Source organism: Accipiter gentilis, chromosome 34, assembly GCF_929443795.1.
Source record: "Accipiter gentilis chromosome 34, bAccGen1.1, whole genome shotgun sequence".
NCBI lineage: Eukaryota > Metazoa > Chordata > Aves > Accipitriformes > Accipitridae > Astur > Astur gentilis.
This window is the reverse complement of record NC_064913.1, coordinates 2,361,013-2,383,429: the sequence shown is the minus strand read 5'-3', so window position 1 is coordinate 2,383,429 and position 22,417 is coordinate 2,361,013. Positions and strand designations below refer to the sequence as shown.

At 40.2% G+C, this 22,417-nt stretch overlaps 1 protein-coding gene across 2 annotated transcripts in view; it reads left to right on the top strand.

The window, feature by feature from the left end:
- The first annotated feature begins 15,763 nt into the window (after positions 1-15,763).
- The window catches only part of CPM (carboxypeptidase M), a 29,346-nt gene continuing 22,692 nt past the window's right edge, over positions 15,764-22,417 (top strand). The window contains exons 1-2 of one of the 2 annotated variants that reach the window (XM_049792521.1): positions 15,764-15,849; positions 16,041-16,191. In XM_049792521.1, coding sequence (XP_049648478.1) covers positions 15,832-15,849; positions 16,041-16,191 — 169 coding nt within the window. In that variant the 5' untranslated portion in view covers positions 15,764-15,831. Of the gene's footprint in view, positions 15,850-16,040; positions 16,192-17,412; positions 17,485-22,417 lie in introns of those variants that run through there. The other variant, XM_049792522.1, reaches the window with a different exon arrangement.

Sequence of the window (22,417 nt, the reverse complement as noted above, 5' to 3'; positions counted from 1 at the left end):
AAACCAGAGAGTTGTAATTTGTGGTGGCTGATAATGAAAACTTTCTGTATGTGTACAATTTGCAAGCATTCCAATTTCATGAAAAAGGCCAGGGCAGGGGGGGGTTGGCTGTGCTGGTGGTGGTATTGCTGAAAAAACTGACCAGGTAATGTTAGAAATGTACAGCCAAGTTAAAAGAGAAATATGTTGCCACTGGGGTCGTATAATCGCAAACCCACCTGCTCACTCAGAGTAACCCCCAAAATGTTCTGGTTTAACCTTGTTATTTATCAGTCAAGGTAGATTAGAGCAAGGCAAAACTTTCTGGATGGTTTTACTGCTAGCTTAAATTGCCAATCGTCCTGTGCAAAACATCTGTGAAGACCTGCACCTACAGCCATCAGATGATTGCTTATATTTTAGCTCAGTCATGTGTGGCCTTGTAGATTGTTTAGAAACCGGTCAGTTGTGTATGTGAATCTTTTCAGTGCCTAAAGTGACAAAAATGCGTGTGTATGTAGTGTAATCTCCATGAAGGGTCATGATTACAATTACATGATATGCATAGAAATGACCATCAGACTCCACCACGTAAAGGCAGTTGTCTGATAACTTTAAACAAGTGCCTTTAGGTACCTGCTAAACTACTGTGGTACGTGCTAAAATGCCCTACCTTTACTAGATTCCTCAGGTGGGTAGCTTTCCAGAAATTACAGTCTGTTTGAATAAGAAGATTACTCATGCAATAGCAGCCATGGTGGGAATCCCTCCTAATGGTGGCTTCCTACAGCTACAGGCATTTTCAGATGGGGCTTTCCCTTTTACAGTTGTCATTTTAATTGTTATAATGATTTGTTAACTGCGCAAATTGTTTTGGCTGTAAAAATGAAATGCTTAGCAAAATGAGTAAGGACAATACACCAAAGCTGTGAATTACAGGCCATGCCCAGGCCTGTGACCATCATTACCAGGCAGGACCAGGTAGGAAATAGCAGATGGCTCCTAGGAGAGCCTTTGCTCAGTCCTGATCAGGAGCTTTTAGCTAGAAGGGTGTTTGCAGTACCCTTTCTGTTCTTGGGACTGATATAGCTTGCAGTTTGCAGATGATCAGAAGGGAAAGTTTTGGTTGCCCATAATAACATTGGGTTTGTAATGTTAGAAATCATCCTGGCTGTAGGACGGGTGACAGTGAACCAGGTTTCATGGGCTGGCCCTGCAGTGGTTTCTCCTGGAGTCACAAAGCACTTCTCTGAGCTTCCTTGCTTTTCAGAGCAGTACATTTGTGATGCAACAGGGCAGATTTTTGTAGAAATTTGCCTTCAACTGTAGAAAGAGATTCTGGGGCCAAATTCCTGTGTGTCAGAATGGAAAGGGTGTGCTGGTAGAAAACAGCATCACAAAGCATATAGTCAGAAAAATGGAAACAAAACTGCAGTGTCCCAGACCTCAGAACAGTCCAGATACCATCAGTGAAAGAACAAGATTGGCTCAGAGTGATGTGCATCCCAGAAAGTCAGGACAACAGCCCCACTGTAGATTATTTCTGTGAATACAGAGGACTAACACAGTAACAGCCCGTACCAGAAGGCAATAGTGTTGTGTTAGTGGCTTACAGACAATATTAAATCTTTCAGAACATAGAAAAATACCCCTGCAAAGCAGGGTGATTTCGAAAAGACTCCTTGTGAAGGGTAAGGGAGCCTGACACGTGAGTCTTCTCAGAAAACTTGTTCGAAAAAGTATCTAGACAGTCCTCATCATTACAAAGATATGCAATACCTGATACTGGTTTGTGGCAGCCACACAAGCCATCACAGACAGAAATGATCATTTATTGATGCAGGATGACTGTTATGTGACTCTTCACTCAATGAATTTGTTACACAGAATTATTGACACCATAGTTTGCAAGAGCCTGGTGTTCCCAAATTAGCCTCAGCAGTCTTAGCGTTATGTAGCAGTGGATTTTACAATCTATTTCCCAGTAAAATTGAAGGGTAACCTTAACCTCCTGTGTCAGGGCCTGATCCTGTACTACAGTGCCAATAGTCTTCTCAAATGTAACAACACTTTCTGGGAATTGGAACATTTTAAATGGATAAATCCTCCTGAAGAATATGTTCATACATTTTAAATCTCCTGCCTGCATTTTTCTTTCTTTACCTTAACCTACCGTTTGCAGAGCTACAGTAACATCAGCAGAACTACCGCATTTATTATGGGATAAAGTGCAGAGTGCCTGTAAGATAAGACCAAATTGAATATATGGCAGTTTAGGCAAAATAGCAGCATTTTCAGCACTCCATACAGGGCTATAGTAAACTTACCCTCTTTTTCTGTGTTTGTTTGCAGGGTGTAACCACAGGTTCAGTATATAATGGACTTCTTGTGGTTTTTAATTTGGTATCTAATTTTCCAAAAGCATTAGGCAGATCATTTTGAAATGTCCATAAAACATACATTTTAAGCAAACAGAGCACCAAGTTGGATTTCAGTCTTTGCTTACATGTACAAGCTGAAAGAGCCAAAGATGCAACAGGGCTGCTGCAAACTCTGTTCTGTGCCCTGGAGCAATCTTACACCAGCAGGTTAAGCGGTTTATTTGATGATTCAATTTAAAGCCTTTTCTGATTGTAGTGAAGTGACAGTATCCTTCTGTAATAGCAGAGTTTGTTATAGGAAATTTTAGTGAAAGGCTCTTTTGTTCTGCCTTTACTATTTTAAAAATCATTTTGTACTAAATGCATTTATAAGCCTTCTGTCAATTTACTTCATGCACGGCCTGGGTGTTTTAACTAGAGTTGAAACAAAAGTTCTGATTTTTGAGTTTTTTCAAAGTATGATGTGTTGGGTTTGTCCTTTTTACAGAGAAAAGGATGAGTCAAGATAGCCAGTTCTGAGACTTGATTTAGTCTTAAGGTCTGGGTTCTATCCTGTCTATTATTACTATTACAAAAACACTATCAGTGTTTTTGCCTTGAGTTTTAATACTGGTATTTGAGTTTCATTAATATTTGAGAATTTTATTTTAATGTCCTGGTAATGTAATTTCTCTGTGTATGTCTTGTCATTCTTTATATTCTAGTATTTAATATGAAGACTTTCTTTCTACTCTCAATATCTTCTTCTTTACAAAACTTATGTTTAATCTTTATATATATATTTAGACTTAATTCAGCCCTTACATAAGTGGACATATCTCCCAGGAACTTGAAGGCACTTGCATCTATTTATGCAAACCTGGATTTGACCGACTGCTTTGTGAATAAGGAACAAGGAACAACAAGGAGCTTAGGTCGTTAGTCATGAACCACGTCATTAGTTATACAAAATTCGTCAGACCCATTTCTTTGCTGATATTACATAAATACAGCAAAGCCTTCACATCCATAAATTGCTTAGCAACACCTGCTTTTTGTGTTTTCTTGATAAGACTCTGGAGAGTTCAGATTTTCTGCTGGGTGAATGGTATTGAATCAGAACCCGAGATCCTTAGATTACCAGCCTGATTGCTGTCTCCAGTTGTATGGGTCTCCCACTAATCAGAACTGTGTATTCAAACCCCAGGTATGGATGGGAGCATAAAAAAGGTGAAAATAGTTGGATTTTGAAGGCTGGGGAGAGATATGTTCATACTATGCTCAGAAAATGCTCTGTATTATCAGTGGGCAGTTCCAAGTCAAATTTTCTTCTTCCCTCATTTTTGCTGGTAATTTGTCCTTTTAAATGAACATATCTGCTCTCCCCCAGTTCATTTAGATACTTTTTGTACTTTCCTAAAGCTTATTAGCACACTCCATTTTAATAGCTTCTCCTGACTGTTTCCTCCCCGACTTTTGTCTCTTTCACAGAAGTAATCAGAGTTGGCTGAAGCTCCCAATCCACACTGGCCATTCTCACCAAGTTAATGAAATAGATTAATTAAAATATCAATGACTTTTAATGTTACCCTTCCTTAAAATCCAAACTATCCAACTTAAACATTTCACTGATACTTCTTATATTAGTCAAAGTAACACAAAAGAACTTTTAAAAATTACTGAAAGAAAGATTTCTATCCAATTTTAAAGATGCAGGGAGGAAGGCACCTGTGAACTCTGAAAAGAAGATCCTTGGGTATTTTTGGCTAGAAAAAAGCCTATTTTAGGTAAATGGAGGCAAACCGGGCCTAGCAATGTCTTTGGTACATCTTGTGAGTCTTGTTAAGTAAAGACAAATGGAACTGGAAAAAGAAGCCAAGCACCAGGATGCATCAGAGCGGAAAAGAAGGTGGTGGATGTGCAGAGGGTATGAGAAGTCAAGCTGGTTAAGAGCCGCTTCTGTGCCCTCCTCGAGGCCAAGACCAGATGCCTGAGGTTCCTAAACCTCAGCTGGTAACAAATATCTTTGAATGGTGCTGGCGCTGTCCCAGGTGTAGCTGTTCACACAAATGACAATAAACCCTTGCTGGTCTCATTAACTCAACTGGCAGAAAGCAAATAGAACCTTGTTCATGAACCATATAGAGGATGAAATTTCACGGGGCTGAATACCTGTTCTTTGTACTTGTTTTGGATTTTTCATGTGGAAGATTAAATAAAAAGTCTCTTCGCTAAAAGAGTATCACTGCAAACCAGAGCATCCATGCATCCTTTTCCTGGCTCCTTCATGCCTAGGACCTGTAACAGACTTACTAAGTGACACTTGAATTTCGGCTGTAAATACCGGTCATAGCTGAGTCTGGTCTCATCTGCTGCTGAAGCTGGAAGGGATTATCTGAGACCACAGAGTGTGGGAAGAAAACACAGTTAGTGTTTAAGGTTGCAAATACTGTCCGGTTGATCAGGATTATGTCTCTGCCTCTACTATGTGATGCCACTTCGTAAAACCACTTACCAGATGTGCTGTGTTCCTGATTTTGGGGGACCTAGACTGATATGGAGGGGTCAAATTTGTAAAAGTCTCGGTATTTACAGCTGCAGCTGAAGTCAGTGATAGTTTTCTTTTAAGAAAAGTAATATAATGCTAACTATCCTCAAAAATCAATTTGCTGGTGTTCAGACTGGCTGCTAAGACTGATGAAAACTTCTGATCCTGGTTTTTTCTGTGCTTCAGTGTGTCATCTGTAAAATGAGGATAACATCAATCTTCAGAGAGGCTTATATATTAATTCTTGTGAATTATTCATATTCCATTTGTATGAACATGGCAAAAAAACCCTGGGGAAATTAATGATTTGGTCCTCCTAACAGGGTTTGGGATGTTTTTTTCTGGTTAAAATAGTGGTTTATTGAAATGGACCAGTATCATGTAAATGAAATTGTTTTTAAAGTTCACTTTGAATACAAAATAGGAGGGTTACAGTTCTTTTGAAAGTAAGTCAGCTGTAAATACAGGTTACATACAAAGTTGGTCAGAAGCTGAGCTCCCTGTCTAGATGAACGTTAGTTCGAGGGACTAGGTATTGTTTGATGGAGATGCCAGTGGAAGCAGAACAGAGACTAACAGCAGCAGAGTTAATGCTAGTGTTGCTTGAAAATGTAAGAAAAGAAAATGCTTCCTGACTGACTCCTACTGAGTTCAGCAAAATATCACTTCATGACCATCTATTCTTTCTAAATGAAAGGGATTGAATTAACAAGATGCCTGATTCCATCACTAGTCTCCCCTTTTAAAGGGAATGCCCACAAGATCTTGAATGTTGATTGATCTCTCAGGTGCAAACAGGCCACTCTCTGAAAAATTAATATAAACCAAAATATTAAATAGTTGCTTTTCAAGTGGCACTAGTTAGTGTGTACTCTGACCAAAATAGAGGTCCTGGGTACAGAAAAAAATTTAGATCATATAATAAATATCATAATACAGGGACAAAGTATCAGAGTAACTCTTGCACCAGAAATCTTTATTCTATGCTAGATTTATTCTTCAAATCTTTACTCAAGGCCTGATTTTAAAACTCTACTAATATTTTTTCAATTCTGTATATATATCAGGTAGAGGATCACTACATAAACTGAGATCAACACACTATCAATTCTCTTCAGAGAACTTAATCCTATATGTAATAAGAGAGTATACATAAACCTTTATGAACACATAAATAGAAGAGACTTCAAAGGGAGAAACTAAAATATTGTATTAAAAACTTTTCCTTTTTACTTCTAACCATATTGAAATTAGAATCATGGCTGAGATTTGCAGGACAGGGTGGAGAATATAAACTAAAGCCCTCCATTAAAATTAGTTAAATTCAGAGTGTGTCAAAGCATTTTAGCCATGTATTCTGTCTCATTAAAGAAAAAAAGAATAGTGGAAATATACATCTATTTTCATAACACTTTCCCGTGGACATTTTTTGAGGTCCTTTCTGACCAGACAGAGAAAGGAAGTGAGTGAGAGATGCTGCAGACTAACCGTAACTGAAAACCTGAGGGTTCATTTAATCCCCAGACAGCTCCATCATCTCCCACTGGCCAGGGACTCCAGTCCCTCTGGTCTCAAGTTCATTCAGATACTGGAACCGTCCCTCAGCATTGTGGCAAGTAGTAAAACCAGTAGTAAAACTGTTCATCACAGAATACATAGACAATAATATGGTGGTGTTTGGCTTTCCAGCAGCCAGAAGCAAAGACCATCTTCCATAGCCTCTGTATTCTGTGGAGGGTGATGCAGTTGCTAGTTCAACATCAGTTATCCATACACATGAACCAGTGTTCTTACCATGTTTATGATACATGCATTGTTGCCTTGTTTGTAGAGCATTTTTGACTTTCAATAAACCTTTTGAATGAGCTATTGCTACCTACAAGTTCAGCTAAAGTCAGCAGAAATACAAGCACCATGTCTTTCGAATTAACCCTATTGACATAATTCGGCAATTAAATAAATATGAAGCTTCTGCAAGCAGCTCTCTTTTCATTTTACTTGCCCATGGTCTTTGCAGAATGTCAAATGATAGTAGACTTATTCTCCACGGCCCCATCAACACATCAGTGCCAAATGTGTGGAAAAATGCTAATTTACCACTTTTGTACACTATTCAATTACTCTATGTACATAAATGACAATACAGGGCAGTGCAAAACTGAGTCAGTCTAGAGAGTCTAGAATCTTGAATGGAGCAGAAAGAGAAATCATTCCCACTTCTTTAATTCTTTGAAGAGACGGGAGTAAGATTTTTTTTCCATGTTAATCAGTTCTGAATGGAACATAATCACAGAAATGAAAAGATCTTCAAAGAAGAGTAAACAACAATATCATATTTTAACCAGATAAAATGCCCACACAAGACAGGGAAAGTTCATGAAATCACTATTAGCCTAGCAACTCACTAAAATTTTGTTTCAAAGTAGGGTGGGAGAAATTAATGATGACCAAAATTCTGAGCCCAAATCATTAAAAGGAGACACAATAGAAATTACAGATGTGTATGTCTATGGATCAGCTCTGGTTTTACATAAAGCAATGTAAACTCTAGAGTGACTAATGAAGACAGACATTTCCAGAACAGTAGAACGCCAACTATGAAAGCTCCCAAGCTTATTCCCTCTCCTACAAGATAGCACACATCATCTTAATAATATGCTTAACTGTGATTGAAGTCAAGAGAACTTTGGCATAAGTTTAAAGTTGTTGAACATATGGTTGTGTGATTTACTAGCTCAGATTCTCTATTTGCAGCTGGGTAAGGCTGGACAACAGATAAAGATCTCTTTTGTAATTCTAGATCTAGACAAAAGTACCAAAAATACTGAGAGTCATTAGGACAACACTGGCTGGAGTGGAAGAAGGAATAATGTCCTAAAAATAAACTTATGTGAGGAATAATATCTTTTGTGGTCTTTTCTCACATGCAGTGAAAAGAAATAATCCTTTGTTTGAAGACAAAGAAAGAAGTCTGACAAAATGACCTAGGAGAGTGACCACCCATTTTGGTTACATTTAGACTAAAAGGCCAAATTTAGAGGTCCAGTCGCATGAAATGTGAATCTAAGGGAACCAAGACAAGTAAAAAATCTGAGTTTACATTAATATAGCTTACATCATAGGGTCAGGAGAAGATGCAAGTTCTGCCAACTCAGGTTCTCCTTTAAGTTTAGTCCATTATTTAAAATTATTATAGGTAAAATAAAACCAAGAGCTTTCTTCAGATCATGTAAGAACTGGCTAACATTCCAGTCCTGTAAAACATCTATCTGCCACCGTGAAGCTAAGATCTGTACCATGAGTCTGTAAGCCAGCAATCACATTAGGCTTATATTGTGTAATTTTGATAGTCACTTTGAAATAATACCAACTGCCAGAGCACAACACATCTATGACTATTAGGAGAAGATGAAATAATTTGTGTTCAAAGGTGGCAGATATGGGAAGTGGAAATTTTTGAATGATCAAATATCTATATCCATGGCAATCTATGGCAATTTTTGTAATATATAGTGCAATTTGAAGTATTACCCCACAACCGGATAGTTTTAAGGGCCAAATAATTCTCTGAACAGTCCAATCTGTGATCGAAGACAGAATCCTTCATGTAGCTAGGCTTGCACAGGAGCAGTCATGGTAAATGAAAGACTCAAAAAAGTTACTCAGTGTGTAATGAAAAGGGCAGATTGAGGCTCCATAATAATCCATTAAAAACCCTGTAGGATGAACAATAATTAATGCTATGTGAAAAACCACTGACTACAGAAAAGCTTTTGCTATGCAGTATGTCAATCTTTGCAGTGCATGCAACATTCAGCCTTGCTATCTGTTATGGAGATTCGAATAGATGTCTTGAAATGAGGGCATCCTTCAAGTTATCTTAATTTAGTGATCTCTCTACCACAGGCTCTCTGGGGAATTCATGTTTTTCTTCTTGTGTATTTTCAGGCTTCCTGTGTGGGAGACTGCCAAAAAGGACTACTAATGCAAATGAGATGAGGCTACTCTTTCTTAAACACTTGAAATCTCCTCATTCCCAATGGAGAATTTTATATTACATTTACACAGTCATATATTAACAAAATAAAAATGAAGACATCTGACCCCCAAGATTTGTCTCCTTCTGAAGCTGGTACAGGGAATTCTTTCAGTCTGGGCCTTGCTCAGATGTCAGTTTGGTGCCTGATGACCATGCTTAAGGCTGCTGTAATGTATGTTGTTTTGAAACATCGATTCCAAGGGTGTGCCAAGAATGCAAGAGCATCCCTTATCCTACACGTCTTCTCTAACGATGGATTTGACAGGAAAAAATGCTGAGTGGTTACTCTTAGGGAAGCATTGTGGTAGTAAAATGTTTCTTCTTACACGATTTAGTTTAAGAACAAAGCATTCTAAAGCAAGAAATCACTTAAAAGTCTTTGTAAATAAGTGACATTAGAAGAAGCTGAATCATATAAAAATTCAATGAGCCAAGACAAAATTAAGCTTACCTGGTCTTTCTTGCTTCATATCAAAGCTTGACTACTTTTACAGTTTTCTAATCATTCCGTAAAACATTAACTAGGAAAAAAAACCGTTCTCTTCTGTCAGCAACAACTTTTTTCATCTTGATTTTTGATTTTCTGATAAAGTTATGCATGACCTTCAATAAACTACCTTCAAAGCCTGAGGACTGGAAGATTCATTCTTTCCAGGTTGTGTCTTGTTAAGGGCTGCTCTTTAGCCAGCCTCCATAACCACCATGGGAGCAGCTTTTCTCCATGGACTTACAAAAATTTAGGAATAAAAGTTATTATTTCCAGTGCTCTTTTGTGCAGGCTATTGTGTTTGTAAATACTGATCGTATCAAGATAACCTTAATAAGCTTTCTGTCACAACAGGTTGCCTTGGAAGGCTCATTTGGCTGGAGGAACTATGCCTGTATTATCGCTTTCTATACAGAACAAGAAATAGTATCAGACTAAGCCTGATAGAGGTTTCCATATGTGAAAAAGCATTCTCTTTCTCTAATTTTTATTTAATTGGCATTACAAAACTGCTTGACATGCACTAATAATCTACAGTTAAATTCAGCATTACTATTCCCGTATCATCAGTGGGGTAGGAGAGTAACAGGATTTCATGTCCAGCCTATCTCTAAGGAACGAGCCATTGCCAGAACTGAGGCACAGCACAAGAGTCTCTCTCTTCTGTGCACAGCTCATTCTTCCGAAGAAACTCTCTTCTGACCTGTGGTGTCACACACCTAACTACTTCTAGCCAGCAGTTCACTCTCCGTTCATTCTTACTCTGCATGGGCCATCTAGCCCTTCTGCTCCCTCAGCCAGGGTCAGTGCTTATATGGGCTGGATCAGGGAGCTGAGCCAGGTGAAGATGAAGAGATTTTTTTTTGATTGTGTGTCTACTTGGGTTAGCTTCCAGATGCACCAGTTCCCCAGTCCAGCTGACCCCATGGCTGCTTGGGTGCTCACACTGGCAAAAGGGAGGCAGCAGGGTTGGGTGCAGGGTTGCATTGCTCAGGGACAGCTCAGTTTTAGGTTGGTTTGAACTGGCCACAAAACCATACCCGTATCTTTGGAGAAATGGAGCCTTCACAGAGCCATATGGTTTAATAAATGATAGCATAACCAGTACAGATTAATCCAAGAAAAGACTTGCCAGCTGCTTTCAGTGAGGTCAAGTGGCATATTTGTTTATTGCACCACTAAACATTCATTTTTAAACTGCTGATCAGCAAATTCATAGATATTGTATATCTGGAATGCTCCCTTTTCATTTCTCTCCCGAAAGAAAAAGGTTAGTTCAAAACATCTCGATGTGTACTTTTCACTGATGGGAGAGTTCAGCACATACTGTTTACTTGGTTGTCTGTGTAGAAGCCCATTATGCATAAATCAGTGCAGAGAAATAGAGGATTGTTTTATTACACAATGAAGTTTTCCAAAAATGTCTTAATTTCTTGTTCAGGAAATGGCACCATTGTTTACTTGAAACAGATATGTTAAGTGGCCTGGAGGACTTTTGTTTAAGGAGACAGACTAGCCATCATTGTGAGTAAGAGTGTTGCATTGTTCTTGACAATGGCAATTAGGAAGATATTTTGATCTGAAGGTAATTAGCAAAAATGGCGAAATGCTATTCCAAAGCTTGACTAATTTTCCCAATGTTGAAAGCTGAGATGAGTCCAGTTCTTGGGACAAATTTCAGATTACTCAAAACTATTGCTTAATATCAACAAGAAATCAGCTATGAAGAATCCCTGTAATTTCCATGGTATTAACCACAATGCATTTCATATACAAATTAGCAGACCTGACAAGATGCTATGTCAACATCTTAAATCCCTCAAATTTTATTATCCTGAGGTCAGATTAGCGAAATGTTAGTGAGCAGAAATACTACTCTCAGTCCTTTTCCATATGACACCCCCACACACTCCCCAGTCCTCTCAATTGCTTTTTCCCAACAACAGTATCTGTAACCCTTCCACCTTCCAGCCCCTTCTCCCCAGGCTCCAGTCCTCCCACCTCCCCAAGACCTCTAGGGACATTCCTCACCTTCCTTCTTCCCATTTACTTCCCTGAAATCCATCGGTCCCCATCCCACTGACCTTCCCATCAGACCTTCCTGGCTTTCTCCATTCTTAGTCCTGTGCTCTTACTTACCTAGGGACCCATTATGCCACAGGTGCAAAATTAAGTTCTGCCATTCCAAGGATAGTTTATTTTCAAATTACATCTAATTCTGTGTGAAATGCTGAAAGGGCAAGTGTAAGCCAATTTAAGAGGAGAAAGATAAACCCAAAACATTTTACAATTGTATTACAATACCCAACACACAACACTCAAGGCATTTGTCTTGAACAAGATCATGTTCCCATGCTCCAAACCCCTGTGGAGCAGAACTGACCTGTTCCACCATGGCACATGACAACGTGTTGTCATACGGTAGCTCAGAATCTCTGCTGCATGCAGATTTTGCTGTTTGCAAGATGGGATGAGCACGAGGCTTGTCAGGCAGCTAGTTGTGGTTCCAGATTCTCCAGCTAATTCAGTGCATGTCTGGACAGCTTTAAACTATACCAGCTGCTAATAGTCCCCCTCGGGATCTTTTTCTAATTGCAGATTACCAGACACAGCAGGGCATCCCTTTCTTCTCCAGGGGTAATCCTTGTGCTGGGATGGAGGCGAGGAGATTTATGAACCGAATACGCAAGCCTCAGCTGAGAATTGCCTGCGTGGTAGAGACAACTAGTAAGGTGGTGAATGCTTGAGCGATTTCTGGTGCTTTTGTGCTCTTTCACGCAGGGAATCTGTCTTTCGCCATACTAATATCAGCCTGTTAATTAATCAGCGTGGGTATTATACACCAGAATGGCTTCATTGCCGTTTATTCAGGTGATTGGTATTGGGGTTTATGCTAATCCAGGACTGTGCTGTCCTATCAAATTCACACATCTGTGTCGTCACTTGTACTGGACTCACTTGTCTGGTCCATCTCACTTGAGAAAGCCTTTATCCCGTGTTTTTCCCACACCAGAAATCTGATTGTCAGGTCCTTGGTGTTAGACTGATGCAAAGAACATGAAGCTGTAGCCTGTATGCCTAGGACGATTTCAAATGATAAAGTTTTAATAGCAGTGGTGATCCTTAAAAAGTTTAATCCTTGTTAGTGTCCTCTTTGTATTTCTCACTAAAAATATTTTGAAGCTTCAGTTATAATGTGGGGCACTCATTTTTTCTCGCTAATCTTTGGAAGGTGTAGAAATCCTGCACAAAAGATGACAAAACACTAAGTAAGATTTCAGATTCCAAGATTGCCTCTGTGAATGGCTCTCCAAAATCACAAAAGCTTCCAGAAGATCTTTTTACTGCTGAGACCCATCTTAACTGTGTGTGAAGTGCCAGTTTTACCGTGCTACCTAACTATTGCGTCAGGAAGAGTTTTTCGTACCTGTTGCCTGTGACAGAATTTTCTTTACGTGTCACTAGAGGGCAACACAGCTACTCACATCATTCCTCCACCCCGATGTCCTCCCCAGCAACTCTCTGCCGAGGTCCACGGGTGCGGATGTCACGTCCAAACCTGCATTTTTTTCCCCTGCAAACCCCACGCTCAGGTGCTAGCTTTAATAGTTACTTGTTGAATACTTTTTTTTGAATGGACGATCCGGAATGACACTGAGAGAACAATTAATGCTTTTTACAGCAATAGGACTTTGTTTATCTCGCTTCCTTATAGGGGTCATTGTCCACTGCAGTGCTGAGAACAGCAAGCAGTTTCAGACACATACTCCCTGATTTTGAACTACTGATGCCAATGGGAGATTTATTGCTGACTTAATTTCATACAAGATTTGGTCTTTGGTACTGACTTTTTACCACAACTGCGTATACCAGAGTGTTATTTGCCCAGGTTGGATTAAACTGACCTTCTGAAAAGAGATTGAAGAGCAACAGATATCACTGAGTTCTGTGCTGGCTGGGGGAAAAAAAATAAAAATTAATTCTGTCACATGTAACTCAAATATTGCCAAACAGGCTGACTTGTCCTAACTTGCAAGCACCTGGCATGGAAACAATCTATCATTTTGAACATTCCTAAATACAGTAATGCTCTCATTTAACCATGACTATGTTGGCTACATTAAAGGGTGGTATAATTTCCACAGGAGATAACGCTGTGTGTGATTACCTAGTATCAAAGGTGATTTTAGTCATTTCACTGAGATTAAGTTTTTACAGCCCCCTGTGATTTTTATCATGTTGCCAACACCCTACTCTGTCTTGGAGTCAGAGTTCTCTGATTTCGTGTGATTATCTTGGGACAGTTTCCAAGTATGTAGATGTTGGATTATCACCTGAGTATTTTTTTTATTTCCTGCTTACTCAAGAGGTGTCTCCAGATCATCTTTCAAGGAGCCTATAAATATATATATTCAAGCCTCACAAATTCAAATGTGAAGCTCACACACTTGACTCGTTCCTCCTGCTTCTCTGCAGACATGTTTGCAGTGTAACCTCACAGATTCTCTCCCATTCCATGTAGAAAATGCAAGTAACTCTAACCAACTGTTAACCTCTTTTTTTTTTTTTTTTTTTTTTTTTTTTAATGAAGAAGGTAAAGTCATCCATATTTAGGTCTTACAAGAATTTTCTCTTGTGGTAGATGAAAGAAGGTCTTGTCAAGCTGTAAGAGTTAAAAAACAGTAGAGTCAGAGTATGGGAGAAGGGCTCTGGGGCTGTCCCCTCCCCCAAAATGCCATGCTTGAAGGAACACTATTCAACAGATGCCAAATATATCTCTTAACCAAGTAGCCTTGTACATTGCATACATCCTATGTGATATGGAAGTCCCTCCCATGAACTAAGAATACTTGAGGGGTCTGGATATAGATATCTTACAACCATTTTTAGATGTATATGCTTCTGGTACATTGGGATACTACAGATACTTGCATTAAAGTGTAGTTTGATTTTTTTTTCTTAAAGCTTTGGGGTAAAAAAAAAGGTACCTTTTAATTTAATGGTAACTTTTTATTTAAGAAGAACTTTTTTATTAAATACAGTGTCTTCTATTTGGAATGCAGGACTTGTTATTTGGGATTGACTCATACATTCATTTCCTTCAATATGCTTTTTCTGACATTGACCAGCATAGCAAACTTTGGAAGAAGGCGGGTTAAATCCTGCTGCTGGTTATAATGAAAACTGCCATTTTTCTTCCTCAGAAAAATTATGCAGAATTTTCAAATAGTTGTATTCTAACACTCAGCTATATATACACATCATATTTTAAAAGAAATTTAGATGCTATCCTAATTTTTGTTGCTGGAGGCCAGCTTCACTTTCTTCTCTTAGTCCTTTTCAATCTTAAAGACAATAAAAGGTGATGAAAAAGTCTTTGTGGTGAATCCCAAGACTAGGATATCCCCAAGGCAATGTGGTTAACGCAAAACCAAGAAAAGCATTTAATTCCGTAGAGATAATCCGGTCCTTTCAGTAAGTGAATACAAGCCTATTAAAAACTCATCCAAACAAACAAACAAACAAAAAAACCCCAACACATTAGGCAGAGATTTGGTTAGATTTGGGCAGTTAAATTCTCTCAAGAGTCCTGCATGTAGCAGGTTTTGTCTGTGAGCCCCAGGGCCTGACACCCTGATCACAGCCCAGGAGCACACAGGTGCTGAGGAAAAGCAGTGATATGAAAGGTACGTGTCAGCCGGAGCCGGACAGCTGTCACACCTCCCACAGGAAAAAGAAAAAATAGAAAAAAAATTAAAAAGAGTTGTTTTTTCAACAACCCTTCTTGTGAATCAGAACAATCACCAAAAGTCAAAATGTGAACTTTTGCACACACACACACACACACACCTTTTTTTTTTTTTTGGTGCCTCCAGACACCCCTCACCGCCTCCACTAAGAAAAATGAGGCAAAACCAGCCGGGACTCGCCAAAACGCGGCCCCGCTCTTCCCTCAGCACACCGCCCAGCAAGCAGGGCCAGCCAGCGGGTCAGCCACGACACCAAATCGACGGCCAGCCGTACGCCCGAGCCCCTTTCCCTCCCCTCAACCTACAAGGAGGGACACGGGGAGATGGAAGGGGAGGGTTAGTTTCACCCCGAGGGGCTGCCGAGGACGGCGGAGAGGGCTTCGCCGCCCTGACAGGAGCCCGCGGGGCTGCCGAGGAGCGGGCTTCGCCGCCCGCCGCCCTGACAGGAGCCCGCTCGCGCACAGGTGAGAGCCGTTGGCGAAAGGCGGGAAGGAGGGAGGGGAGAAGGGGAGGGGTGTGTGTGTGTCCCCCTCCCCGACCCTTGGGCGGGCCGGGGGGATCTGAGTGGATGAAACCCGTGTCAGTCAAGGGCAGGGCGAGGCCGGCGAACGGGGGATGGCGGCCCCCGCCCGGCGTTGGGGCTCCAGTTGTGGAAGAGCGGCGGTACCATGCGGGTGGCCGCTGGGGTAGGAGTGGCAGTTGCGGTGGGGTGGGAGGCACCTGCTCTCTGTGAGGGGAGACGGGCTGAGGCGGGAGGGCTCCCTTGGCGGGCTTGTCGCTGCCCCGGCTCTGCCGCCGCCGAATGGCGGCGGCAGAGCCGGGGCAGCGACAAGCCCGCCGGTTCTCGCGTCGGTTCGGTTCATCCTTTCCTTCCTAGGACGTGGCGGGCATCCTCTGCCTGGTTTCTGTGGCGGCCGCGCTGGATTTCAAGTACCACCACGCCGCGGAGCTGGAGGCGTACCTGAAGGGGGTTCATGCCGCCTACCCCTCCTTCACCCACTTACACAGCATCGGGCGGTCGGTGGAAGGTAGGGGGTAAGGGGTGGGGGGGCGAAGGCTTTCGGTTTTACTGAAACTGGGACAAGTGTGGGGAAAAGTGGCTGTGGTGGCGTTTGGTGGGCGCTTGCTGGCGGCCGGGCTGCTCTGATCATAAGTGCCGGGTGCCTCTCTGCTTCAATCTCTGTGAAGTTTCTTCTTCCTCTTGCTTAAGCTGAAGTAACAAACTCTGACGACACGTATGACGCTTCAGCTAGGGTAGAAGTTCTCCCGACACCTACTTCTTTTGAGAATTGGGAACCTCCTGAGTGGCAATTTCAGAAACAGGGCTGTCCGTAAAGAGCTTAAAATGAGCGGTACCCCATTTGCCAAGTGCCCGTTCTAGGTGGGGCTGTAATAGGAGCGTGTGTTTCCTAACTTGTGGCTCTGTTAAAAATATCTTCTCATTTGGCTTTACCTATTTTTCCAGTAAATCTGGACTGACTAGAAAAAGAATTTAAAACTCCAGACTGATACAGGGTCTTGTGCTTTAAATGAAGAATGGCATTTCAGTCTCAAATCCTACAGGAAAATATACCGACATCAATAATCACCTTCCTGGCCTTATAGAGATATTTGAATTTATCCCTCTAAGACTGATACTTCCTTACAATTAATCGGGGGGGGGGGGGGGGAAACCTTTTTAAAGTTGTTTTAAGATATTAGAAAGTGTAGTGTTTATTCTGGTAATACAGTTAATAGAGAACCTAGGCAATTAAGCTGTCCCTGACATCAGTCTGCACAAACATCAGTGGCACATGTGCCCAAGATATGTCAGGGATCAGGTGAAAGCTCCTGACTGTTCTGATACAGTGTGATTGATACTTTTAGGTGTTTACAGGAGGCTATTAAACAGGGGAGTGTTAAGTTCAGGTTCATTGCACTCCAGTGAAAATATTTAATAATAAAAGACCAGGTATTGTACTTGTCTATATATTGATAGTCTGTGTAGCTGAAAAATGATGTTTACCTGGGGAAAAACAGATATTTCTTTTCAGACCTTTCTTGTGATACAGTATGGAAGGAGCCTGGGTCACTGCCACCAATAGTAAAATGCACTGAAAATTTTATTGAATTTACATTAGGAACACTTATATTCTGGATGTCTTTACTTTTGTTTGAAGTACTAGAAAACAAGTTTTACTGCTGGAGAAAACAAAACTGGAATATGTATCCATGAAATGTTTGTACTCTACTGAAATTGTTCTTATCAGGTTAGTTTCAGGAGTCCTGGCGCGGTACAAAAATAGAATGAGAAGGTTATACATAGCCCAGTGTACTTTGAGGTAAGTTTCTCAGTGTTACCTGTTATTAAATGTTTGTACAAACTAAATGCAAGTACCATGTATTTAAAAAGGAAGGAAAAAAAAAGATAAAGAAGACATTTTGTCTTGAAAATAAACAAATTGTCTAGAGGAAAATGCACAGCGAATGTGATGTCTTTAAAGAGAACATTGCAATTATTTTTTTCTGTGGTTACATGCGAGGTATGTTTGTGTAGAAGAGTATTACCTTCTCTTTGTTCCATTTGAATGACTGCTGCAGATGGCTTTCCTCATGTCTTCAATCCTTGATATCTCCCCTTCCCTTTCCCCTTCTCATCTCCCACCCCACAGATTTCCTTAGTACTGTGAATTACAGGCTCATCGTGCAAGCATGGTATGTGTAGATAATATAAGCATTGAGATCTTCAGTGTTCAATTTTAGAAACAAGAATGAATGGGACATTGCCCACTCTGAGGGCCTCATGTAAAGCACACTAAAGTTGCTTGGCTCAAGTGCAGAGTTTCATTTAAAAATGGGCATTTTATCGTGATAGTTAGACTTTTACACATTCTTGCCTGCTTCTCTTCTGAAATTCTTTTCCCCTTATGTGCCACTTGCTCTTTTTGGTCTTCTTCATAACCATCTTTGTTCTAGTATTTGTCAGTACCTGTGGCATATAAGTGTATGTTCATTTTATTATTGAAAGGGTGTTTGGGCTTATGGGTGGGCTTGATCTTAACAGCCTCGTAAACTATTAGCAGCATATTATGTGAGTCACTGCAATAGGAAGGGGGTAAAAAACAGGAGGAGGACTGGCTCCTTCAGGGTTTGTCTAGTCAAGGCTAAACCATGACTTCAAACACAAGAAGTATTAGTCTGTATTTTTAAAAATGTTCAGCTTCCAACTGAGCTTTGCTCTAAACCATGTGCTTAAATAGAACTCACTGCATTAGCTTTAACTTCTAAGTCCATTTGTCCTAACTGAAGCTAAGAAGTCTTTAAATGTTGAAACGTAGTTTTGTATTTCATCTGACTGCATCCTCCAGAATTAGTTTAAATGTGAATACTGTGTATGTCTACTTATAGGAGAAAAGCCATAGCACTTCTACCTTCTGCAATAGTAGTCTGACTACTGTAATGTGACACAGGTAGTTTGTGTGTAATCAGTCTTCCAATAGCCAAGTACTAAGATTTTGCCTGATAACATGAGTTAACATTGTTTTCCTGTCAGTATGGCTGTGCTTTTTACGCAAATAATTTATAAAAAGTATGTAGCTTGGTCAGCATCAGATGTTTAAAAGGTTGATAAGTTAAGATGTTACTCAGAGATGTGGTCACTGATTCTGAGCATGTTCCTATTCTCTTACAGCAAAAGTAAAATAACTGGCTTAAGTCTTCTTTATGCTTGCTCTGAATTGGTCAATCATCTTTGTCTTGCTTTCTATGCTATTTCCTACACCTAAAAATAATAATGGAAGTGTGTGTATGTATTTGTATGTGTTGTGTAGTTTTCTTTTACATACATGCACACACACACAAATGGAACTTAAATATTGTTCTTGCAGAAGATCTTGTGGGAAGGTTTTTTTTCTGTGAAACCTGCCATATCAGAGATTCCTGTCCCAGCCTAAAAAAAATAAATAAATAAATTTCAAACAACTGTTTGAAGGGGACCTATCCTAGCAACATAGATCAAACACTTCTTTTCATATAAAACCTGTCATCTAGTATTGGTATCTTTATGTTGTAACTTTGAAACAGGAAGATCTGAGCTATTTAGAAATAGTCTGGTGTTCCTATGAGCAGCATTTATTTAAAACCAGTGTTGTGGGAAGAATCTCTGCTCTCCTGCATCCTCTCTGCCCCTTGCTTTGTAGTTGTGTGGTTGCAGCATATATTTGTCAAACTTTTCTTCAGAGTAGTAAAGGTCTTAAGCCTGCAGCCTTCCTGCTTTCCCTCAGCAAGACTTTGCAGCTTTCCATGTTTGTTTAGAAGCAGGCAGAATTGACAACTGGGTATTGTAATTCACACCAGTGAAGTTAGCAATGCGGGGGAGCTTGTGTAACATAAAATCGGCAATTGCAGCTGGTGGGTGCAGATTGATTCTTGGCGATCTCCATATCCTTTAGCTGGTGTTGAGAAAGTAAGTATGTAGAAAATTTTTTTTAAAAAATCAGCCAAGTACAAAACCACAGAGCTCAGGATACTAACAGTGGTGCATAATGGACAGGTAAATTACTGGGGCTTTTCCCCCTCACTACTTGTAGGATTCTGCTCTTTGGAGTATTGTACATAAATTTTTAATGATGTAGATAAGAGATGTGATCTTGAAACATGGCTTGTGATCCTTTGTATAGCTCATAACTATCCCAACAATTTAAATTATGGTTTGTTGATTGCAAGGGGCAAATTAAATCTGTACTCTTACTTCAAGTTACTTTTTATATGTAACTCGGTGTTGACTAACGCTGGTCCTAAATAGGTATTCAATTCCTCCAGCTGCTGTTTTTCAGATGCTGTAGAGTAGCACAAGAAGAGAAAGATTATCCAGTAAAGAAAAAAAGAGAAAACATAACTATTAATCAAGAGATGGCCTTTGATTAAAGGTCTTCTGCCACCAGATTAGGTCTCTCTATTAGCCTGTCACAGCCTACATGTGCCAGTCTTTGGGTTGTGCTACAGGGTCTATATTTCCCTAGGAACAGGGAATATCGGGTGAATATTGATGTTAATGATCAGTGATATGGGTTGAATTGCCCTTTCAGTACAATGTTGTTAATTTTTAAACAAATTCTAATCACAGACTTACTTGAAATAAAACTCTTATCCTATGCCTGTGTTTCACCTAGATGGTCAGTCTGCATTCTCCTGTTACTTGAGGAGAGCACAATAATACATACCTCCTACCCCACTTGAGGGGATGAAGCTTTTTAGTAGAAAAGTATTTCTACTAGCTTTTTAGTCATGCCTCACAAAAGAGCAGTGTACCTTTCATCCCTTCTGGATGGACTTTCTGCCAAGGACCTCTGGCTGTAGATCCTTGGAGCTACCAATGTTGCTGATTGTCAGGACTGCCTAATTAAAGCTTTCTATATGTAGCTGTGGTATGGCATATTGTGTTCAGCTGGTTCACATAAGTATAAATGGAGACCTACTCATAATACATTAATTAGTTGATAGGCAGCATGTGACTGCTTACCCTGAAGCATTTGTTCCTTAGGCAGTTGTTCCATACATTATTTTGCATAGAAAAGGGATCTAGATTTTTTTTTTAAGGCTGGTTTCTTTCTCTAAAAGCTGGATGATGATTGCTAGTTCTGCTTTCAGAACTTTGTATGAATTAGCTACTGGAGATGGAAACAAATAATGCATAGGGCTGGCTGTAGCTCTCTTCCCCTAGCAGCTGAGATACTACCCTCCCTGTAAACTGCTCTACTCCTGGCACAGTAACTCTAATCTTTACAGTTGATCAGATGCAAGAAAAAGTTTAGGGGCTGCTTCTAAGCAGATGATTGTGCAGCTTGATGTCTAGGGCTTACTTGTTGTTATGCGAAAGGTCAGTTCATGGCAGTTGGAGTTATTTAATTAAATGACTGTAGCTGCTGTGTAACATGCTGAGCTCACAGTGGATTTAGGACGGTTGAGTTACATTTCTTGTTTGTTCCACCAATGTGTTCTACATCCATGAGTCTTGCAGTTACCTGGGGCATTTAAGCAGAGCTTGAGCAGGTCTGCAAAAGTAACATTTATCCTAAAGCTAAAATAAAAGCAAACTGTGCTCTTAAAGACAGTTATGCTGCATCAGTTCAAAAGTCCAGTCTGGACCAGTATTCTTTTTTCCAAGAATAGCTAGAGAAAAGTCTAGGAATTGGGTAGGCACAGCATGATACTTCCTCAGTATGCACTTCTGGCTATGTGCAACCTGGGTGTTTCTGACAAAGTGTATTTCCTAATCATGGTGGACGTAAAGTAGGTTAAAGTACAAAGCTTGCTTTGATGTACAGTTGCACTAGGCTGATCTCAAAATCCAAGAGGAAACAAAGGCCAGCAGAACATGTTTCTCAAAGGAGGACTGAGTTACTCTGTTTGTAGGTGCCTGAATTTTAGTTCCTTGTAGTGTCTGTTGCCTTTCTTAAAAGGCAGTCACTAATGTTTCTAAGGAGACATTTTGAAAGAGAATCTGGAAGCAGCTGGTCAAACTCATGTAGCCTGTTAACTAAGCCAGAAACAGATGATGATAAGGGTTGGATTCTTTTTAAAAAAGTGAATCTGTCTTGCCTTTTTTCCTATCCAGCCAGTTTAAAAAAAAAAGGGGGGGGGGGGAAGCTGCTCACTGTCTCAATTTGTAGGACTCTGCCAGTGAGATGTGTATTGTTTGGAGCTTGCTAATCTTGGAGCAAACATAATGTCTGGTATCTGCCAAGGATGTTTACAGGATCTGCATAGTAAGTCTCTTGATGAGGCACTTCAGTACACTGAAACCCTCAAAGTTCACCAGTAACTTCTCAGCCATGTAGGAGCAACAACCTATAGTGTCCTCCTAGTTTTCTACTCCCTCTCTTGCCTTCAGGTGGCAGGAATAGTTTTAGTCTTCTCCGCCTCTGGTGACAAAAGGGTAGGCCAAATAAAAATGTTGACTCTGGATAAATTGCACTTAAAAACAAACCATCCCCTTTCTTGTGCCTAGCTTGTGTTATAAGCAATCACTCAGCTCATGATGATCCAACAGTACTATTGTGAATGGGTAATGTTACTTTCTTTTATGCATACAGTAGCTTTTCTGAAAATTACTGGATGCATACCAGTTTCACATCTTTCTCAGAAAATAAAGCACATGTTTTCAGAACTAGGTTTAAAAACCCTGTGGTAACAGAAGCAAGAGTTGGTGAAAAGGAAAAACAGTCTGCTTGGTTTCTGGGAGTGAATATGAAAGCAGTGAGTGTAAGTAATGGG